The sequence below is a fragment of the Crocodylus siamensis genome, chromosome 15, assembly GCF_052110815.1.
Source record: "Crocodylus siamensis isolate JL-2025a chromosome 15, ASM5211081v1, whole genome shotgun sequence".
Lineage (NCBI taxonomy): Eukaryota > Metazoa > Chordata > Crocodylia > Crocodylidae > Crocodylus > Crocodylus siamensis.
The window spans coordinates 52,632,065-52,651,656 of record NC_143409.1 but is presented as its reverse complement, the minus strand read 5'-3'; the positions used below and the strand labels follow the sequence as shown (position 1 = coordinate 52,651,656).

Below are 19,592 nucleotides of genomic sequence, written 5' to 3'. Positions count from 1 at the left end.
ACAGAAAGGGTTTATTTCATTTTATTACTATTTTAGGAAATTGAAGACAAATCCCAGTTCATACGAGGATGGCATCTTTCTGGCATATCCGTGGAAATTCAGCACTGCATATTTCAGCTTGAAGCTGATTCCCCTTCACTGCCCCACAGCTGCTCCTCACAGTGCTGCCTGCCACCTGGTACCTGCAGAAGAAGGCAGAGACTATCAGAGGAGAGTGAAATTAGCAGGATGCTCCACCACAGCTAGTCTTCATTGTAATGTCTCTAATGGGTTTTACTGAAGATTGTCCTTTTCCTTTTCTTTCTCTCCAAAATTTTTTGTTTTATTTGAAATTTTCCGTTCCAAAAAATGGAAAAATGGTTCCCCCTAACGGTCATGGAAAATATGCGCCATTTGTTCATGGTGTCCATTCCTGGTATGTTACATTTTGATTTTTTCCAATTGCGCCAACACCTCCCTACACATGGAAACAATGATGAGATGAATTCATTTCTGTGCAGGTGAGCTAAAAGGGGATAGAAACCGTGTCTGTTTTAGCCAATACCATCCTAGGTAAGTAAGATGTGTTGGGAGGAAATAGTAGGGAAAAGCAGTGACCTTTTCTGCTTAAAACTGATGGGGAAAATTTCATATGTCCTAACACCACCAGGCTGCCTGTTTGGCTCTCAAATTCAGAAGTTTTGCTTTTCAATCTGAGAGAAGGGAAGACACTTCTCTGTCCGCAGGTCTGCAAATGTGACACAAGAATCTAGCAGCTGGAGATACTTTACCACATCTACTCTCTTCCATGGCAGTCTGTGGTCACACCATCTCTAAATGTGATAGAAATTTAGAAACCATTTGCCAAATAAACTCCTGTCCTCCCCTCTAACAAGACAGCTATTGTAGTAGCGAGTCTAAGGGCTACACTAGCTCCTGAACTTTACCCTAACATCTGATTCCCTTCAGCTCAACTAATTGGTCATCTCAGGGGTGGGAGTGACTGGCTGCAGCTCAGAAACCAGAAGGGAGCAAGAATAATGCCAGCAGCCTCCTTCCCTCTTTGAGCAATTATAATCAAACCATAGAGAAATGGATTAGTTTGTAGTTTTGAAGTGGTGCCATTACAAGGTTTGTCCTCCAGTGACTGCTGTTCTCCTCCCATGATCTGTCCTTCATTTGTACCTACAACCCCAGGTCTGCCTACTGGAGACACCAGCACCCATGGCAGATGCCACTCAGGACAGAGTGACACTCAGAACAGAAAATGCCCTAAGTGCAACCCAGGCAGCAGCATCTGCACGAGCTTGCAGGGAGTTTGAGACAGTAGCTCTGAGGATGCAGACAGAGGTAGCATTTGAAATATTTCAAAGTATAACAGGATTTGAAAATTTTTTTAAATGAAGCATTTCAGCCATGGACAGATGCACGGTTCAGAAATGCAGGGCATCCTCTCCAGTCAGGGTCATGACAGGCGGCTGTGGCAACCTGACACTTCTCCTTCCACAGGGCAGGGGTAGTGGAGCAGACAGGCTGCAGAGCCACACTGCCAGTCTCCCAGAAGCTGCAGCTCTGCTCCTATGGGCAACGAGAAGGGAAGTGTAGCCAATGTCAGGGAATACTTTCCAGCTGCTCTACCTCCTCTCTCCCAGAGCACCTCCCGGGAACCAGCCTTCCTGCCCCTCTCCCCAGGATGTATAGAGAACCAGCCAGCAACCTGCCATGCACCTGCAACATGGAATTCAATGGTACAAAACAGTACCTGCTCCCTCCAGGTACATGCTCTCAGGCTTTGGAGCATGTGCATTTGCATGCTAGCCATTTGAAAACTTTCAGCACCTTTTTCCCTATCCACCATCCCTGTCTCAAACCATCCAATGGGGGAAGGGAAACGGTTTCACGGAAGGAAGCACTCACAGGGTCTGGTCTAAGCAGGAGCCATTCAGCCAGGTCCAGCTCTGTTCGGCAGAGGGAATGGAAAGTCCAATCCAAAAAAAAGTGGCTTTGCGTGTGATATTTCTGATGACCTCCTGTGTCAGAGAGAGCACGTTCTGTGTAATTCTCCTGGGCCAGAGCACAAGCCTTCCTGGTCTTATCCTATAGCTGCATCTGCTGCCCTCTGTGCCCCCATTACCATAATGAGGAGCTAACTCTCATCTGCTCCCACCAGGTTACTTCTTTCCCATGACCATGGGTGACTGTTGCCTCCTAAGTCAAAGGGGGCACATGCCCCCCCAGCAACCCATTAGCAACCAGGGTGGGGGATCCCTCCAAAGCTAATCACACCAATCGCGGTGTGGGGAAGGGCGGGGGGGCATGTGCCCCATCTGACTTGGGAGGCACCAGTCGCCTATGGTTATGGGAAAGAAATAACTTGGTGGGAGCAGATGAGAGGTTGCTTCCCCTGTGGCCGATTACACTGACAAAGAAGCATGAGTGCAGCACCCAGAAGTGGCAGCTGCACTATAGGAAGTAAGTCCCCTGCCCTGATGCTCCCACTCCCTGGCCAGCACTTGCAGGGGAGGCACCAGCAGTCCTGCATGTCCCCCCCACCCCCGTCGCCTAAGCGGGGAGCGCTGCTGTCAGTGGGTGCACCAGCACTCTCAGGGGGTGCATGTGCACCCCTGTGCACCCCCAACCCATTGCCACCACCCATAACCATGCCAGTTGAGGAAAGTCCACAACTTAAAGTCACTTCTGTGTCCTCCTGGCCCAGAGTCTGGCTGGATCCCATCCAGAGCTGCCTGGGGCTTTGTGACACAAAATAAAACCCTACAACGTGCCATCCTGGGGTCCCTAGTGGCTTTGAGAGCAACAAGGCCCCAGGCACTGTGCTGTAATAACGGCCCATCTCTGTGGGTGATGGCCCAGGAGGACATAAAATTGTTCACTTTACCAGGTCCTCCCGGTCATGGAGCATCAGCAGATGGGCGCTCCTGGCTGCACAGTCCTCACGGCTCCAGCTCCAGTTCCCCGCTTTTCTGGAGACCCAGTAGCACTTGTCCCTGTGTAGCTGCCAGTCCACAGGGCACAGCCGGCACCCAGGGTCCTCTGGAGGGGGAAATGGAAAAGACCAGTGACTGCTTGGGAATATTCAGACTCCTGCTGCTCTCCTCCCTTTCTGCCTGGGGCAGCAGTGGGAAGAGGGGACTGTCGGAGAGAAGATCATGTGTTAGTGTTACAACTGTGTTGATGCCCAGGCGAAGATCAGGGCTCCATTGTGTGTGGCACAGGGATATACACAACTCGCCCCTACTGAGAGCAAGACAATGTTGAGTAAGACGCTGCCCAGACACAGAGACAGCCCCAGCTGACTCTGAGACCTCCCAACAAGGGAGGCAAAGTCCCCCAAGTCCTCTTCCAGGGACAGAGGCATTTGACAGAGTTGATCAGTAGCCTGGCCACTGCGCAGGGATGTGAAGCAACACCATGAAGAGAAACAACTGACTCCATCTGCCGCAGCCTCTGGAGTTTCACCTTAGACACCACCAATGAATCTGAGTTGGGCAAACAAATACTCAGCCCCCCTGAAATCAAGACCCCTCCAGACCGCATGGCTAATGTGGTCTCACTTTCCATGCTGGATGCTACTGGAATTGCCACGAAGTGGGGCAGGGGGAGGACATGGGCATTAATGTAGACCACCCCAAAATTTTAATTCTGCTTTTTTTTGGTGCGATGCATTTTTGTTTGCATGACACGGCGTTTGTGTTTGCACAAACGGCACTTTTAAATGAGTAAAACCCCCATGTGTCAGTCCCCGCAGATGTCAGTAGAGGGAGTCAAATACCAAATTTCCCCCTAGAATGTCCTTCCTAGTGTATTATAGCGGGAGGCGCATCTGAACCACCGGGAGAGGGAGAGGGGAAGGGCAAGGAAGAACAAGTGGAAAAGGGGTGGATAAGATAAAACGACCCTTGCTATCAAGATGAGGTCTCCCCTATGGAGATATTGAGTAGAGAGAGGGAGTTACCCATGCTAGTCTGAGATCAAGGCATAGTGGCACCTCGGAGAAGGTGCCACCATGCCATGCCCTCTATACAGAAATACTGGACTACCCTATATCAGTGTTTCTCATGACCCAAAAGGGGGTTGCAGAAATATATGGGAGTCTCCTTTAAAGGAGAATAACATGGGAAATGGTGGCTTCTCCCTTGCAGACTGGCAGATCTCCAGCCTGCCAGGGGCTGCTTGGAGCTCCCATTTGCCACACACATCCTCCCTGCCCCACACCCTGGAGGGCTGGGGCCTGGGGCAGCAGGTCGGGAGTGAGGGGCACTGGGTCAGGACTGGCCATTGACGTTTACAAATGGATCCTGGTACAAATGAGGTCGATAATCACTGCCATGTATCATTTCCTCCCTGCAATTCAGCATTACCCTGAATAGCCACTAGATGCTCCAGCTCCCCAGAGCACCAGCTGAAATGGGTGTAGGTCCTGAGGGATGCAGGCAGCAGAAGATCACAGGAAGATGACCGGAGGGGACCCAGTGAGGGAAGAGGACAGTGCAGAAACCCAGGGAACAGCGGTTACCTGCAGAGCTGGTCCAAGTCAGGTGGCACAGGCTTTTTACCAGGTAGGATCGGAAATCTCTCAGGCTGCTTTCTGGGGTGCAGGGGTCTCCGCTTCCAGCACCATCGCTCTCAGGGACTGCCAGGGCCTCTTCTCTCTTGGATACCAGCTGGAAGACTTCAGAGCAACAATGTAGTGAGACTGAATTAAACCTTGTTGCCCTCCTTTATAGTTAATCAGCCTTTGAATCAATAAAGCAAAACCTGGGTGCTCAACTTTGGGCAGAATCCCGTTTCCCTTTGTGTGCCTATATAGCTCCTTTCTAGCCTGAAGGTCAGAGCACAGTTACATATTCACAGTATGGGGGTAAGAGACTTGCAAACTGTGTAAGTGCCCAAAACGCCTCTTACCAGGGTGGAAAAACACAGTCTAGGTCGGCAACGTAGAATATAATTCTGCCTTTTGTGGATAGTCAAAGGCAAAACAATCTGAAAATAGAAATAGTTGGGGGGGTTATGTTTTTAAACTGAAATATTTCCATTTTTGTTTGGAATAATTTTCTTTTACAATTTCTTTTTGTTTTATACTTTAAATAATTAATAACCAGAAAAGTACAGTCCAAATGAAGCAAACCTTTTGATAGCCAAATAGTTTTCTCACCATTCAGTTCACCAGGAACTCATTTTTAAAAACCAGTTTTTGGGTCAACACAAAATTTTTTGATTTTTTTTTTTTAATTACTAGTAAAACAAAAAAAACTTGGCTATTCTCCAAAACAGAATGCTCTAAAAACAAAGTAAGAGAAAATAAACAGTAATAGAAATTCAGGGATGGAAGGGACCTCAGGAAGTCATCTACTACACCCTCTGCTCACGGCAGGATCACCCCTGTTACTTCATGGTTTTCAAAGTACCCTGTATGGTATTCTTCAAAGGAACCTGTGTGTTCTGGGTGCTCCTGGCTGCACATTAGTCAGAAGTCAGGCACAAGACAGCATTCCCCTTTCCCCCCGGAGGGGACCCAGGGGGGAGAAAAGAGACCCAGCACAGGTAGCCTGAACACTAAATAACTTCCCTGACATCATCACAGTGTCCCAATCAAGAAACAGCATCATTTGAACACTGCTAATGCAGACCAGCCCATTCAAAGGGGGTCAGCGCTCCTAAATATGGTTTTACAGGTCTTTTTTAGGAATCTTAAGACAATGATCTGGACATAATGCGGGGGGGGGCCTCTTCCAGTCCCCATGAAGGCACAATATATAGCAAATATGACACACAAAAAACACGATCATGCTTTATAGCACAAACAATATGCACAGCAACACGAAACCAGAACCTTATTATAGCATAGGGGTGGGCAAAATGCGGCCCATGGGCCAGATGTGGTCCACTAGCCCATTCTGTCCGGCCTGTGAATTCCCTAAAAAATTTAGAAAATTAATACTTATCTGCCCTGGGCTGCCTGTCATGCGGCCCTCAATGGCTTGGCAAGCGGCCCTCCGCCCAAAATAATTTCCCGTCCCTGTTATGGCACAACGTCATTTGTACATTTTGGGCATACTACATTTATATACAGCATAAGCTTTCATGAACTGAATCTGACTTCATCACATACTGTGGAAGGATGTGTGCAAAGCAGTGTTTAAAAAAAAGAGAAAAAAACTGAATACAAAAGGCAAAAGGGAGGGAGGGAGAGAGAAAGACAGAGGGGAAAGAAGGGTGTGGGGGTAGTGCTGGGAAAGGCCAAAGAGGAAAAAATAATCCTATGAAAACAAAGGAGTCATATACACCATCGCCTGTTCACAGTGCCCCTGTCCTTTCTACACTGGACAGGTGAAGCAATTCCTACATGAAAGAACAAATGAACACATACCTGACATCAGCTGCAGAAGGACATACAAGCCCATGCCTGGGCAACAAACATATCCTTAGGCAGCAAACATTTAGAAACTGTTTTGAATGGAAAACTTCAGAACAAGAAATCCCCATATTGGAGTGTCAAGTATGTATACACAGGGACTATGGATTCCCATTACTTGGATTAGTTTTTGTGAGTCCTTTTTTTAATGGACTTATTGCTTGCTTCTTTGCTTCTTCCAGCACTGCTCCTCCTCCCCTCTCTCTCTCCCTGGCCCCCATCCCCAGGGCCTCTGGATGCCTTCCCGGCCTACAAAGTATCTGTGTTCCTCTCTGCAGCATTTTGGTGCTGGTTCTCTTCAGAGGTATGCTGACACCCTGTCCCTTTTCTGCTCTCGTGCTCTAAACCCAGGGAGGTGGCAGCAAAAGTTGCTCTGGGAGCCTCCCCCGCAGCTGTTCTCAAGATCCATCTGAGACAGAGATCTCAAGAGCAACTATAGAAAAGCAGCTTCACTACCACATTTCTGGGTTTGGTGCCTGCTGGAGGGAGTGTGTGGGCAGGGTGTGCTCAAAAGCGTCCCTCCCTGAGAGCACCAGAAGCATGAAGTAGACATAATCTGAGTATGCGTGTGTGTTTTTGTGTGTGTGTCCATGAGTCTGCTTCTCTGGATCTCTCCACAAACACACACACGCAGAGCATGATCTCATTATAATGAACTCCATAGGATTTTTTAAAAGAAGGTGTTCAGTATAATAAGTTCAGTTCATTTGCATCATCATAATTCTGAAAAAAAATTGGTTCCTGCTGCTGCACAAGATTAAGAGCACAAGATTGCTATACACAGGTTTTGTTGTAATGAAGTTCTCTAAGTATTTTACACATGCACATATATGTGTCTCTATGTTGGTGTGTCTGCTTCTCCTATGGAAACATAATATTGGAAGGGACCTCCAAAGTAATCTAGTCCAAACCTCCACACATTTCTCTTTCTATCTCACACAAACCCCTCTCACCTTTCCCCACCCCCCTGGCCCACACTCTCCCTAGCCCACTCAATCAACAGCCTTGTGTTATTTGCCCACAAGTGGACGATGATACACAAAGGACAAGTCCACCTGGAGGAGTGGGAGAATCCATTTGACATCAACAGACACGTACCCGTATAAGTACATAGCTTTTGACTACTTACCCCAAATCCCCAGCACTAGAACAGCTACCCCAAGGATGGCATTCCCTACCCATGCGACCCAGAGAGCAATCCGGTGCCAGTGTCGCTGCTGGGGGACATCTGTGGGAGACACAATCACAATCTAGTTCTTAGGGCAGCGACTGCAAGGATGACATGGTCTTGAACCAAAAGTGTGACATCAAGACCCCAAAGTGCTGTGAAGGTACAGGGACCTGCTCGTGTCGGCTCTATTGCTGTCATGGAGGAGGACTGGTCCAGTTGATGGCATATAGCTTAGGACATGGCACAGCCAGGTTCAGTTCCCTGCTCTGCTACACCCTGTTTGTGTGTCTATGGGCATGTCACTTTGGGGGCCAATCTGGAAAAGAACTTAGGGCCAGATCCTACTCCACCTATTAGGTGATTAAATGTGATCCTCAGGCACCTAAGTTCAATGAGTGATTCCCCAAAACCACCCTTAGGCTGAAAGGCCAAAGATGCCTGTGCTTTTCAAAGAAAACTGATTTAACTACTTAGAATCATAGAAAAAGCCTAAAGCTTTGCCACTGAGCAGGCCCAGGGCGGTTGCTATCTTGACTGAGCATGGTGTTTGGGCACCCACCTCATACCCCAGGCTGTTTGGGATTCAAACTAGGTTCCCACTTTACTCAAAACCTCAGAGGATCAATCCTGAGCTCTCAGAGCACTCCTAACATGCCCCGATAGCAATGAGCTTAGCACAAAGCACAGCAGGCATTTTTGAATGAAAGGGAGAAAGGGGGGATGAGGCTGGCCTCAAGCCTCCTTTGACCCTAGGGTTCTGGGTCACTCTGAAACAGTCTTGTCCACAAATCAGAGCAACCCCATGACTGCTCTAATCTGTTCCACTGCCTCCACAGCAAGTTTAGAGGCCATCTGTACACATGCTCTGGGGTTGAAAGGAGAGAAGGCACTTTAATCTCTAATCATAGGCAGCTGTCAGGAACCACTCTAATTAAAGCATTTACTGCTGCCTCAGGCTTCAAAATGGTGGTGGGAGTGCTTTAACTAAAGCTCATTCAATGAGCTTTAATTAAAGCACCTCCTGCCATTTTGAAGTATGGGGATGCTGGAGACCAAGGCTTCTGGAGCATCCTATTAAATATGATTAATCGAGTTTACTCCAACATGTGCTAATTAGCATGCACTGGAGCAGGCATTGGGTATGTGTATAGGTGCCCAGAGTGCCCAGACCAGCAGCAATTCTCCCCAGTGCTCTCAGGACTACCACTAGCACCTCCCCACCTCACTACCTCAGTACTAAGACTTCTAAAGAAGCATAGTGAAGGGCAACCAATACCAATCCTGAAATAAGAGAGCTCTCCCCAGGCTGAGTGCAGCAAAACCCCTGCTGGGTACCGCTAGGGCAATGCAGAGAGGCTAAAGCTTGTGGTAGACTCTGTGCAGTCTGGGTACTGAGCTTCCTTACAGATCCCACTCTGACTGTGAACAATCAGGCCCTATACAAGCTTAAATAAGGGATCTCCTGCAGAGGCAGGAACAGATCCAGTCTCAGCCCTTCGGCAGACCCAGAGAGGCATTTGATTTCTCTGAGTTAACGTTCCAGCGTTTCACAGATGTTGGACAAAAGTTGCATGGGCCATCCCACCTGAAGAGTGGCTGCCCTTGTGCATCATCTCCTTGACTGCTTCCCTCTCCTCTCAAGGCTCGTCATTATTAATGTTACACCAGCTCCAACAGGTCTGCTAGCTGATACTAAGGAACCAGCAGTTACTTAAAAAAGGGGGAGTGATAAGGTCACCAGCCCCAAGTGCGAAAATAGCAGCATCTGTGCTGCCATCACTGCTACCGGTAGCATAGCCACTGACATTGCCCTGTGCACCACTACCACCCAGGGCACTCAAGCATCCAGTTTCACCTCTGGGCACCATTTTGTCATGTGCTGCACAAACCCAGAGCAAGATACAGTCCATGCCTCCAAAGCATTCATACTCTCTATCATTGACTCTCATCATTGACTCTCATCCAGGGTGCTGTGGCACTCTGGGGTACCATGAGATCCATCTAAGGGGTCTACAGGGGACTGCATCATGTCAGCATTGTCAGGTACACAAACAACTACACAGGTATATAGGCTGTAGCTGTGTCGGTCTAAGGGCATAGGTGGACAAAGAGCCTTGTCTGCAAACATCTACGCATGATTCACAACATAAAGCCAGAGATTTCACATAAGAATCCATAGCGCTGAAACCACTCTGACCTGTTGTGGCTTCTCTGAGTGCTTTGCAATGGAAGAATCGCTCTATTATTTTTCCATAGTCAAAAGTGAGTTAAAGCTAAGAGCTGGTATTTTCTGAGAGGCGCCTTGAGTCTAAAAAGGTTGAGAACCACTGCTCTAAATAGATAAGGGAGGTGAAGAAAAATGGGGACATGGAGAGAGGCAGGGACTGTGCTGACAGCAGCAGCAAAAGCAGTAGTGGAAGTGTGACCCTCTATTTTCTAACATAAAGCTCCTGGCCACTATGCCACACAGCCTCCATAAATTAAAATTTCCTTGGAATTACAGAAAAACAAGGGTAATGAGGTGCTCGGGATGTCATTGACTCCAACCCTCTGCTCAGGGCAGGGTCATTCTTATCCAATGCATCCCAGACAAACATGTGTCTTACAGGTTTTTAAAGAATTTCAGTGGTGAAGACTCCACGGCCCCTCCAGGTATCTGGTCCAATGCTGAACCAGCCTCAGCAGTTAGCAAGTTCTTCCTAACCTAAATCGCCTTTGTTACAATTTAAGCTTGTTACATCCCATCCTATCTTCTGTGAGTAGAGAGGATAATTAAACACAGTTCTCTTTATAAACCCCACTCTTGTCTCTTTGGAGACTGTTCTCTAATTCTTCTACAATCTTCTACATTTAGATTTAACTGGGAATAATGAAAACAATAAGGAGGAGCTTTTTTGCTCAGGGGGAGCCGCCTGAAATGAAGAAGCCAACCCAGCTGCTACAGCCACCTGCCAGCAAAACCAGACTGAGACATGCAAGCTATTAAAGCAGTTCTTTCCAATGCCATTTGTCTTGTCTCTGCGTGATATAGCTGTCTATAGGACTCTGTTAGCTGTTAAGAGCTCTGCTGGCCACAACTGAAGTATCCAATCCACCTTCCTAGTTGCTCCATGCAGGGAATAAACTTTCCCCATCCTTGCAGGTAACATCCCTGCCCACCCATGCAAACAGCAGCAGAGTGCCAGTCAGAGGCCTGCAGTTACAAGGCAAAAGGGCTGCACATGATGCACGAGCCCTGAGTCGCTTCCCAAATGCTGGGGCTTAAAGAGAGCAAAGCCCAATTTCTGGTCTGGAACAAAATCCCTGGTAAATAAAAAGCCACTTACTGCACTGTGAAGAAGAGAGGAATGGCCTTGGACAGGGAGATTCAAAGGGGATGTGGAGATCAGCATAGACTGTTTCTCCTGCCATGGTGCAGACGGCTGATACGAGCACCCAGCCGCACGTCAGGGGCAGCAGGTTGTTTTTCTGCGAGCCAGGCTGGCCAGCTTCAGGAAGTGCTGTGTCTCAGAGCAGTGGTGAATTTTACCCCACTTGCTTGCATTCATGTCAGAGGTACAGGCAGGGCAGGCAGCCTCCCACCACTGGAGCTGTGCATAAAACACTGGGGCTGGAGCTGGTCTGCCCCAGGCTGAAGGGTTTCAAAGACCACATTCCTAAAGGAAAAAATAGGAGGGTCAATGGATAAGGGGACTGAAGTTGGAATAAGGAGGCATGGGGTTGACTCCAGACTCTACCACGTGAATTTGAGCAGATCACTTCCTTCCTCTGTTTCTCTGTGGCTCCTTGTTTATTAAATTGTAAGTTCCTTGGGGCAGGAGCCATCTCTTCTTATGTCTGTTCAGTGCTCAACACAACAGGGCCCTGATCTCAGCTTGGGCTTTATATCTAGAAGGCAGTGAGACCAGTGCTCCGCTGTGCCTCCCATCTGTCTGTCTGGCTTCTGTTGCAGATGGGCCAAAGCCAGGTAGTGGGAAGCTGATGGCATACCATGTGGTGCTGGCACTGGCTTGGATGAGGGGAAGGCTGTGTTCCACAACTGGCTCCCAAGCCTGTTTCTGTATTTTATCCAATGTCTTTTTTTAATGTAAAGCACACAAAGAGTCCTCAGAGTAGTGACGAAGACCCTTCCAGCTAAGTGTCCCTACCATGAGGAAGCAGGATCAGGCTCTTTCTTTACGGTGTCATGACTCTTGCATTTTTTGCTGGACAGTGGCCTGATCTCAACAGGAGTAGTCTAGAGTGTGTTCCCCTGCACCTTCCCAGATTAGGTCATGGCTTTGGTAGTTTGGGCACTTTCACAGGCTATGTGGGACTGAATCATTTTAGGGTGAAGATGGAACTGAGCTAATATTTCCTGGTTTCTGGGCAAGTGCTCTAACCCTTTGCTAGCATACAAAATGGTGCTGTCATGACAGTCACCCTAGCTGGAGAAAGAAAAGAGCAAGCCTTGCTCCATTCTTTGAAAGAAAGGTGATGGGGACTTGCTCTTTGCAGAAGGTCCCAAGATGGGGAGAGAGGTGCCTTCTCAAGCCTTAAGCAGGGATCATAAGCCCCCAAAAGGAGCAGGTGCCAGACAGATCCCTGTGCCCAGAGTTTCTCTTACCGGCTGGATTAGTTGGTTGAGTGGACTGGCTGTTTGGGAGCCTGTGCCAAGGTACCCACTGTGTGCACTGCATAGGGAGCTTACAAAGCTCTGGGCTCTGTCCCAAGCATCTCACCCTGTAACTGGTGTCTACCCTAAGTGATTTTCCGAAGGCCACAGACTTCATGAGTGTCAGGAAACCCATACCACCTTGTTCCCAAGCCAGCATTTTAATCATGTGATAGCCATTCTGCTACTGTTAACAAACAACATCTTAAGGATCGGTCCAAGTGTGGGATTCAGTCATCAGCTTAACTCCAGTGCAGTGCTGGGAGAGGAGGTTATTGTGAGGAGTTGTTCCAACAAGTAAGTATTACCGCACTAACTGGGTGAGGAGAGCTCAGCACAGGGTACTGAGCAAACTCTGCATCAGCTGAAGCTTTTGACACTTAATTTTGCAACTGGGTATTAAGCATGCAATGGAAACAAATAGTCTCACCACAGCCAGGCAGCAGAGAAAGGTGTTGCTGAGAAAAGGTTAAAAAAAAATAAGTAGAGCTACAAAGCTGGTGTCCTCTAGTGGGCATAAATCACCTGTGGCTCTTTAGGAGTCATTGGACCAGAGTCAACTGGTGGAAATCAGTGTAAGTCTACACGCACCAAAGTCCACAGGGCTATGCTATGGAGAATCTGACCTGTTACTTCAAATGAGACCATTTCTCTATCTGATGCTAACCACAGGCCTCTTTCCATGCACAGCTTGTTTCACACTCAACTTAGCAGCCCTTCATATTTTTGTTTCACATCAGCCCCTCTGTACTTTCAATACAAAGGAAGTGGGGCTTTGGGGAGCGTGCAAAGAGCATATCCTTGCTTTAGCTGTCAGCTGAGACTTGAAAGAAAACACCAGAAAGCAGCGCTTGGCTGTGCTGAAAGTTCGCCCTGCCCTGGGTTCTAGAGCTCGTGGCGAGCCAGGTAACCTGGCTGACAGGACAGAAATGAAGACAGCAGCCCTGGTGTGATGCACAGGCTAAAATCCACTGACAAAAAAAAAGACTTGGTTAGCACAGTCCGATGAACATCTGGTGGTGTCCTAGGTAGAGCTGGCCCAAAAGCACAGCTTCCTCTGGATCCTAAGGCTGGCAGGGACCTTCAGATCCATCTCGACTGACCCTCTGCATGGGCACAGGATTCCTGGGCCGCCCCAGCCAGGTGCCCATCCAGCCTCTTCTTGAAAGGCTCCAGTAAAGGAGGTTCCAGCATCTCCCTGGGCACAACCACATTCGGCTGACCACTAGGAAGACTTTCCTGAGATTTTATGTGAATCTGCTTTGCTGCAGTGTAAGCAATGGTTTCTGTCTCATCCCATTCAGATCCTAGTTCATGTCAGGGTGGGGGAAGAGAGGAGCAAAACAGGACAAAGAACTCAGACATCTGCAGAAGGGCAAGTACTGCCTGTGTCCCCACACTCACTTTGCCAACCACCCCCATGTCTCCCTTTCCAATGTTACCCTTGCACCCACCTCCTCTGTCTACCCCGCTTTTCATCTCCTGCCATGCTCCTCCCTGCAGCCCCAAACTCATTCTGCCCATTCCTTTCCATGCCTCAATCTCTCCTCCCCTCCAGCCACTATTTGCCTGTGCAACTTGCTTGGGAAAAAGCTTCAGTGTCTTCTGGCTTTCCACCACTGCCGTGCGAGTTTCCCCAAAATAAGAAGCTCCTGAACTTTCAGCACCTGATCCTTCTCCCTTCCTCCCATTGTTTTCAGATATCTGCAGAGTGCTAAATTTGAACATGAACTAGTCGGGACTGGGTGCAGTGCACACCCCGCAATGTATGTGTCAAGTGGGAAGCTGGAAAAGTCCTCCACTGTCACCCATTTCAGTGTGTCTACCCATGTGCAGCAGAGCTCATATATCTCTGTCTATAGGTGTCATCCTATCTATAGTGTTAGGCTCTTTGTGGAGCTTTTTATTTTTCTCAGCCAGTGCCACAGCAGGTACTATTATTTAGGATCATAAGACCATGGGGGGCATGATCATTGACAGATCTATAGGTCTGCTCTGCATATAGCTTCTTCCTAGTAAACAGGGCTCCATTCCCTTTCAGGTTCTTCTGGAAATTACAATGTTGACACCATTGAGGAGCGTCTACAATACAGTATGGGCTCCTGCTGCCTTGCTGTGATGGAGTCAAGCATCCTGGTTTAACTTCTGCCCTTTGAGCTGCATGTTCCCGTTAGAGAAGGCAAGTGGAAGGAAGTGTATTGAGCCCTGAAGCCCTGGAAACTGGCAAAGGAAGCCAAAAAGAAGAGATCCTAATTTTTATATAGGGAATGCTGTGGGGTTAGGGTCACAGGCCCAGCTCCAGAGGGAACTCCAAGCCAGTCTTTGGCTGCACAGAACAGGTAGGGCACTTATACACATGCCCAGTGCCTAGTCCAATGCATGCTAATTAGCATGCAGCAGAGCAGACATGATAAACTGAGTCTCCTGCAGCCTGCTAATTAGCATGCTCCAGCTGCCGCCGTGTCTCGTATATTCAGCATCCCCATACTCCAAAATGCTTGCAGGGATGCTTTAACAAAAACTCTGCAAACAAGCTTTAGTTAAAGCACCCCCACTGCCATTTTGAAGTGCAGGATGCTGAATGCATGAAACACTGTGGGTGCTTCCATTAGAGCAGCTCCTAATCTGCAGAAAGAGGCAGGAGAAATGGAAATTCAGCTGTGAGCCAGTCATCAGCCCATACAGGACTCATGGCTGTACATGGTTACCTCTCTGCCATTAGCACTTGCTATGAATTGGGGTGAGCTGTGGGGATTTTTCTACAAGAAAGGGTAGGTTGTCTCTGGACAGGACAGGAAATGCCAGAGGACCCCTGGAGCCATAGCCAGGCTCCAAAACCACTCTGCTATCATGCCCCTCTATGACAGCCTTTAGGAGAGAGTCTCAAACCAAAGCATAGTCATGTCACCACTTAAAAAAAAAAAGCAACACGAGTCAGCTCAGGGATTAAGATTGTGAGGGCAGAGGGCTTTGGTGATACCGCTTCCAGAAAGGTGCAGCAATCTATTCAGCAGAAGAACAGGCTTTGCTGAGATAGCAGAAAAACCAGACCCAGTCACCAAAAAACAGCACAACATACCTCAGAGAAAAAGCCTTTGGGTCAGGTGCTGGCTGGCAGAGGTTTGGAGCCATAAGCAATGAAACTACTTCTGACTGATTCCTTCTGTGGCCTGGGGAATTGGGCTCTGTAGAGAGCTGTTTGACAGTAAAGAGTGGAGGCAGGTTCATTTTCTAGATATATGTACAAACCGACTTAAATAACACCAGCCAAACCCACACCCAGACACCAGGGACACTACGTTACATCCTCTGGTATAGGTTGTAGATATGGTCAGTGGCTGACAGACCACACTGACTGTGCAGACTATGAACCTAGCAAAAGTCTGATTTATGAACGATGTGTGTTTAAGATGATATACTATCTATAATCAATACATTTGTGTTTCATTTTCAGCAGTAGCCTGGGAAAGTAGAATATGATTTTGTTTATTAAGCCACTAATTAGACTAGGCCAAGAATTAGTAACTGATTTTTGGGAAAGTGTGTAACAGCAGCTAAAAGTAATAAATCTTGTTTTGATCCTGTTGCAAAAATATCGTGTCTTTGAAAATCTGTTGTCAGCCTTGGCCACTTTCAAAGGGACATATGCTAAATTGCAAAAGTGTGGCTAAAGCCAACCACAAAGTCTCTTTCAGGATGAACCTTTAGAGATGTTACAACTGGCATTATCAGTAACATAAAAGAAAGAGCGTAGCAAATAGCATTCCCAGATGGTGACAGAAAGAGATCAGAAGTCCTCTATCCCAGAATTACACTTTTCACAAAGGTACAGTCTCCAGTTAATTGGCATCTTCCACTTCGACAGCAAAAGCTTCACTGAAACAAAGTAATTCGAATGACACCAATCAGAATAATGTATTTAAATACGTCACATATTGGGTGGAAACAAGGGAATTTGGGGAAGACAACCTCATCAAATTCAAGACAACCTGCTGCCAGCCTGCAGCACCCTTCCTCCTCTCTCCTGTCTCCCCCAGTCGGGGTACGTGATAATCTGTATTGTGCTGTTGCAGGTGGCTAGATAGGCATAGAGACAAATTCTTACAAAAGGTTAGGTTATCTCTTGCCTCTTTATCTGACTTGCATACTAGTAATATTTTACCGGCTAAGAGGGAATGGAGGATCACTTTCCAAGGAGCTTGTCATTTGATTTGGTGTACAAAAATGGTAATCAGTAAGGGAATTGTAACTGCCCCTGAATTCTGCAATCCTGCCCATAGATGTGGGCTGTAGGCTCACCTCCTAAAAGATTGAATGGTGCTGGATTTTTGGTAACGGTGGGGGCTCATGCTTAACAAGGAAGGGGAATCCCAATGAAACAGTAAACCTCAAATCCAGAAGGAAAAACAACAGTAGGTGAAATTTCCCCTAGCAGTAGTCCTAAACCCAGTCCTCCACCCATGATGGTGATGCAGCTGTCACCGCCTTCACCCCTGTGTTATCCCTTACCCATAACGCATCGTTTCGTAGAGAAAACCAAATTTTGGGCTGGTCCATCTGTCTGCCAAGGAGCTCTGAGACCCCCCTCTGACCTAGGTGGAGAGATCACAGCTTTGGGGTTGTGATCACAGCCCTCAGCAGAGTTTAGGCTGCTGCCTTCAGTCCAGGAAGACACCACAAAACTCTGCTCTGATTTCTTACCGATGGCTCGCTGTTAATCACGTCTTCAACCGTGATGTCTTCAGCTACCATTACGGCTCCACTCTGCCGCCAGGCTCCTCTGTACAGCCTCTGGTCTGCAAGTGACAGTTCAGTAACTTCTATATCAAGGGCTACCCCAAGTTAAGGTTAATCTTTCCCTAGCCCTGCAGCTGCTGCTAAAGACAGGCCTTTGGATAGTCACTGGCCATATAAAAATGCAGCAGTTGTAGGGCCAGGGAAAAGTGAAACCTCATCTCACAGTAGCATCCTGCCCTCCTTACTCCTCACAGGGCAGGAAGGGGGAGCAGAGCAGAGGCTGGAGACCCCCTGCCTCTATTCCAGCTTCCTAGGCTGCAAACCTTGACGGAACAAGGAGCAACTGTCTCATGTTGTAGCAAGGCAAGTTTAGACGAGATATTAGGAAGAAATTTCTCACTAGGAGGGTAGTAAAACACTGGACCGGGTTCCCCAGGGAGGCGGTGCTATCTCCATCCTTGGAGGTTTTCAAAACCCGGCTAGACAAAGCTTCGGCTGGGGTGTTCTTGTTGGGGCTGGTCCTGCTTTGAGCAGGGGGTTGAACTAGATGACTTTCTGAGGTCTCTTCCAACCCTCATTGTCTATAATTTCTATGAAACCCAACCACTGCCAGGGTGCCCGAGATCTTTTCGAGCATGCTGCAGGGTGCCACGCGTTGCTACAGCCATGAACGCTGCGGTGGTGAGCAGGGAGGTCCCGCAGGCAGCCGTGGCAATGTCAGCGAGATGGCGGGGTGGCGAGCGCCAACCAGCCATTGGTGACCGTCCACAGATGGTGCCAGCTTGGGGGGGGGGGTGAACAGCGACTACCCGCAGGCACCACCAGTAGCTCTGGCAGCGCTTGTCTCAGGGAATGCACCGCCAATCACAGGAGGTGCACGTGTACCTGTGTGCACCTGCTATGCGTCACCAATGACTATGGCTGCAAACATGATTTGCAAGGGAACCACAGAGATTTCAAACAAGAACCCGGAGTGTCAAAAGCATTCTGGCCTGCTGCGTATCCTTGCAACAGGCCTTTCCTGTAGTCAACAGGACAAGGGGCAGCGTGGCACTTTCCAAGGAGTGCCCTGAGCCTGAGAATTGTCCCTTCTCCTCCCGGGCCCTGAGGAGATTGTAACTTCTCATGGAGCTTGTCTAATTGCTAGCAGCCTTCAACCGTGCTGAACTTCTGTGAATGTGTGTGCAGGGAGGGTATTCAAGTTGTAGCCGTATTGGTCTAGAGGAGAAGGCAATCAGGACTCATAGTAGAGATTATATCTTTTATTAGACCAACAAGATTTTTGCAAAAAAATGTATTTAATTGCAAGCTTTTGGGGACAAACACCCTTCATCAGGCATAAGAGAAAAGATTGAAAAAGCTCTCCTGGGTAGAAATGAAAGTTCATATTTCATAGGATTTCACAGGGGTCCTCTATGAGGTCCTCCAGCAAGAGGTGAAACCCCACAGGACTCTTTAGTCCATGAGAGAGCAAAGAGGATCACCTTCTATCCGCAAATTGGGCAGGAAAAAAAAGTCCCCTTTGAAATGTTCTGGGGAGAAAAATGAAAGTTCACGTGTCATAGGATTTCACAGAGGAGTCCCTAGATGGAAAACTCCTCTGGGCAGCCAGTTCATCGCTGGCACGGAGCCTCTCACCTTCCGTGAGGATCTGTCATGATGCAGAATACCTTGAAACAAAGGCAGGAGTGGGATCTCTGGTTCCAGGTGGTCCCAGGTGCTTCCTGCTTGGGAAAATATAAAGATTTCATTTGAAACAATCAGCTAAAACTCACTATCTTCCAGTGTCAGGTATCCAGGTGGTAGCTGTATTGGCACTGGCAACATGTAGGGGGTACCGCCTACCGCCACCGCACTCCCACCACCTCCGTACCACCCCCCCCACCACATCGTTTCTCAACCTTTTAAGTAGCAAGTACCCCCTAACTTCTGAAAATTTTATTCAGTACCCCAACACTCAATTTTCCAGGGGATTTTTATATTTACAGACCAATATGTGCCCTATGTTTGGAAGAAGGGCTGCGTATATAACGCCGTGATATGACAGAGGGCCGATCTGCCGTGGCTAGGGTTGCCACCTCTTACACCAGGGGTGCACGTCTCCAGTATGTACCTGGGCTAGAGGTGATGTTGCCCAAAGCCAGGAAGGCTGAACCCAGTGCCGTGCAAAGCGCCAGATGCCAAATTATTACTAGGGAATTTACAGTTAAATGAAACATTTCTGGCCACCGCTTTAAGAGGAAGAGAGGGCGCGAGAGAGACAGCGCTGGGGTACCCGCGTCCCCCCACCTGTGCCTTGCGTCCCCTCAGCATACCTCAGGTTGAGAAACTACGGCCTAGAAAAAGCAATCCGGACTTGCAGCCGAGAGGATCTCTTTTAGCAGCCCAACAGGATTTTAAGGACAATTCGAGAAGTTTTGACAATTAAAGACTGCAACGACAATTCAAGAAATTGTGGTAGGGTTTTTTTGGCAAAACCCTTGTTGCTCTAACCAAGGATCGCCTTCCTCCCGGCGACGAGCCCGCCGCCCCCGCGCGAGAGGCGGTTTCAGGCGGCGCTGAGGGGAGTCGCCCGCAGCCCCGGAGGAGGAAGCCCCGCCCCGGGGCGGAGCTGCTCG

At 48.3% G+C, this 19,592-nt stretch overlaps 1 protein-coding gene and 1 long non-coding RNA gene across 2 annotated transcripts; both read right to left on the bottom strand.

The window, feature by feature from the left end:
* Positions 1 to 15: 15 nt before the first annotated feature.
* LOC149852838 (killer cell lectin-like receptor subfamily B member 1B allele C) lies at positions 16 to 16,982 on the bottom strand. Its single transcript, XM_090029560.1, has 7 exons — positions 16,939 to 16,982; positions 10,910 to 11,239; positions 7,542 to 7,640; positions 4,514 to 4,669; positions 2,876 to 3,030; positions 1,897 to 2,009; positions 16 to 182 (listed from the first exon to the last, which is right to left on the bottom strand). Exons 2-7 carry the CDS (start codon positions 10,992 to 10,994, stop codon positions 59 to 61), a joined length of 732 nt encoding a protein of 243 aa, XP_089885686.1. The 5' UTR covers positions 10,995 to 11,239; positions 16,939 to 16,982; the 3' UTR covers positions 16 to 58.
* Positions 16,983 to 18,221: 1,239 nt separating this feature from the next.
* LOC149852837 (uncharacterized) lies at positions 18,222 to 19,584 on the bottom strand. The gene is made up of 2 exons (XR_016439410.1): positions 19,290 to 19,584; positions 18,222 to 18,701 (listed from the first exon to the last, which is right to left on the bottom strand). It is a non-coding gene; the product is annotated as an uncharacterized LOC149852837 (long non-coding RNA).
* Between the last annotated feature and the right edge of the window lie 8 nt (positions 19,585 to 19,592).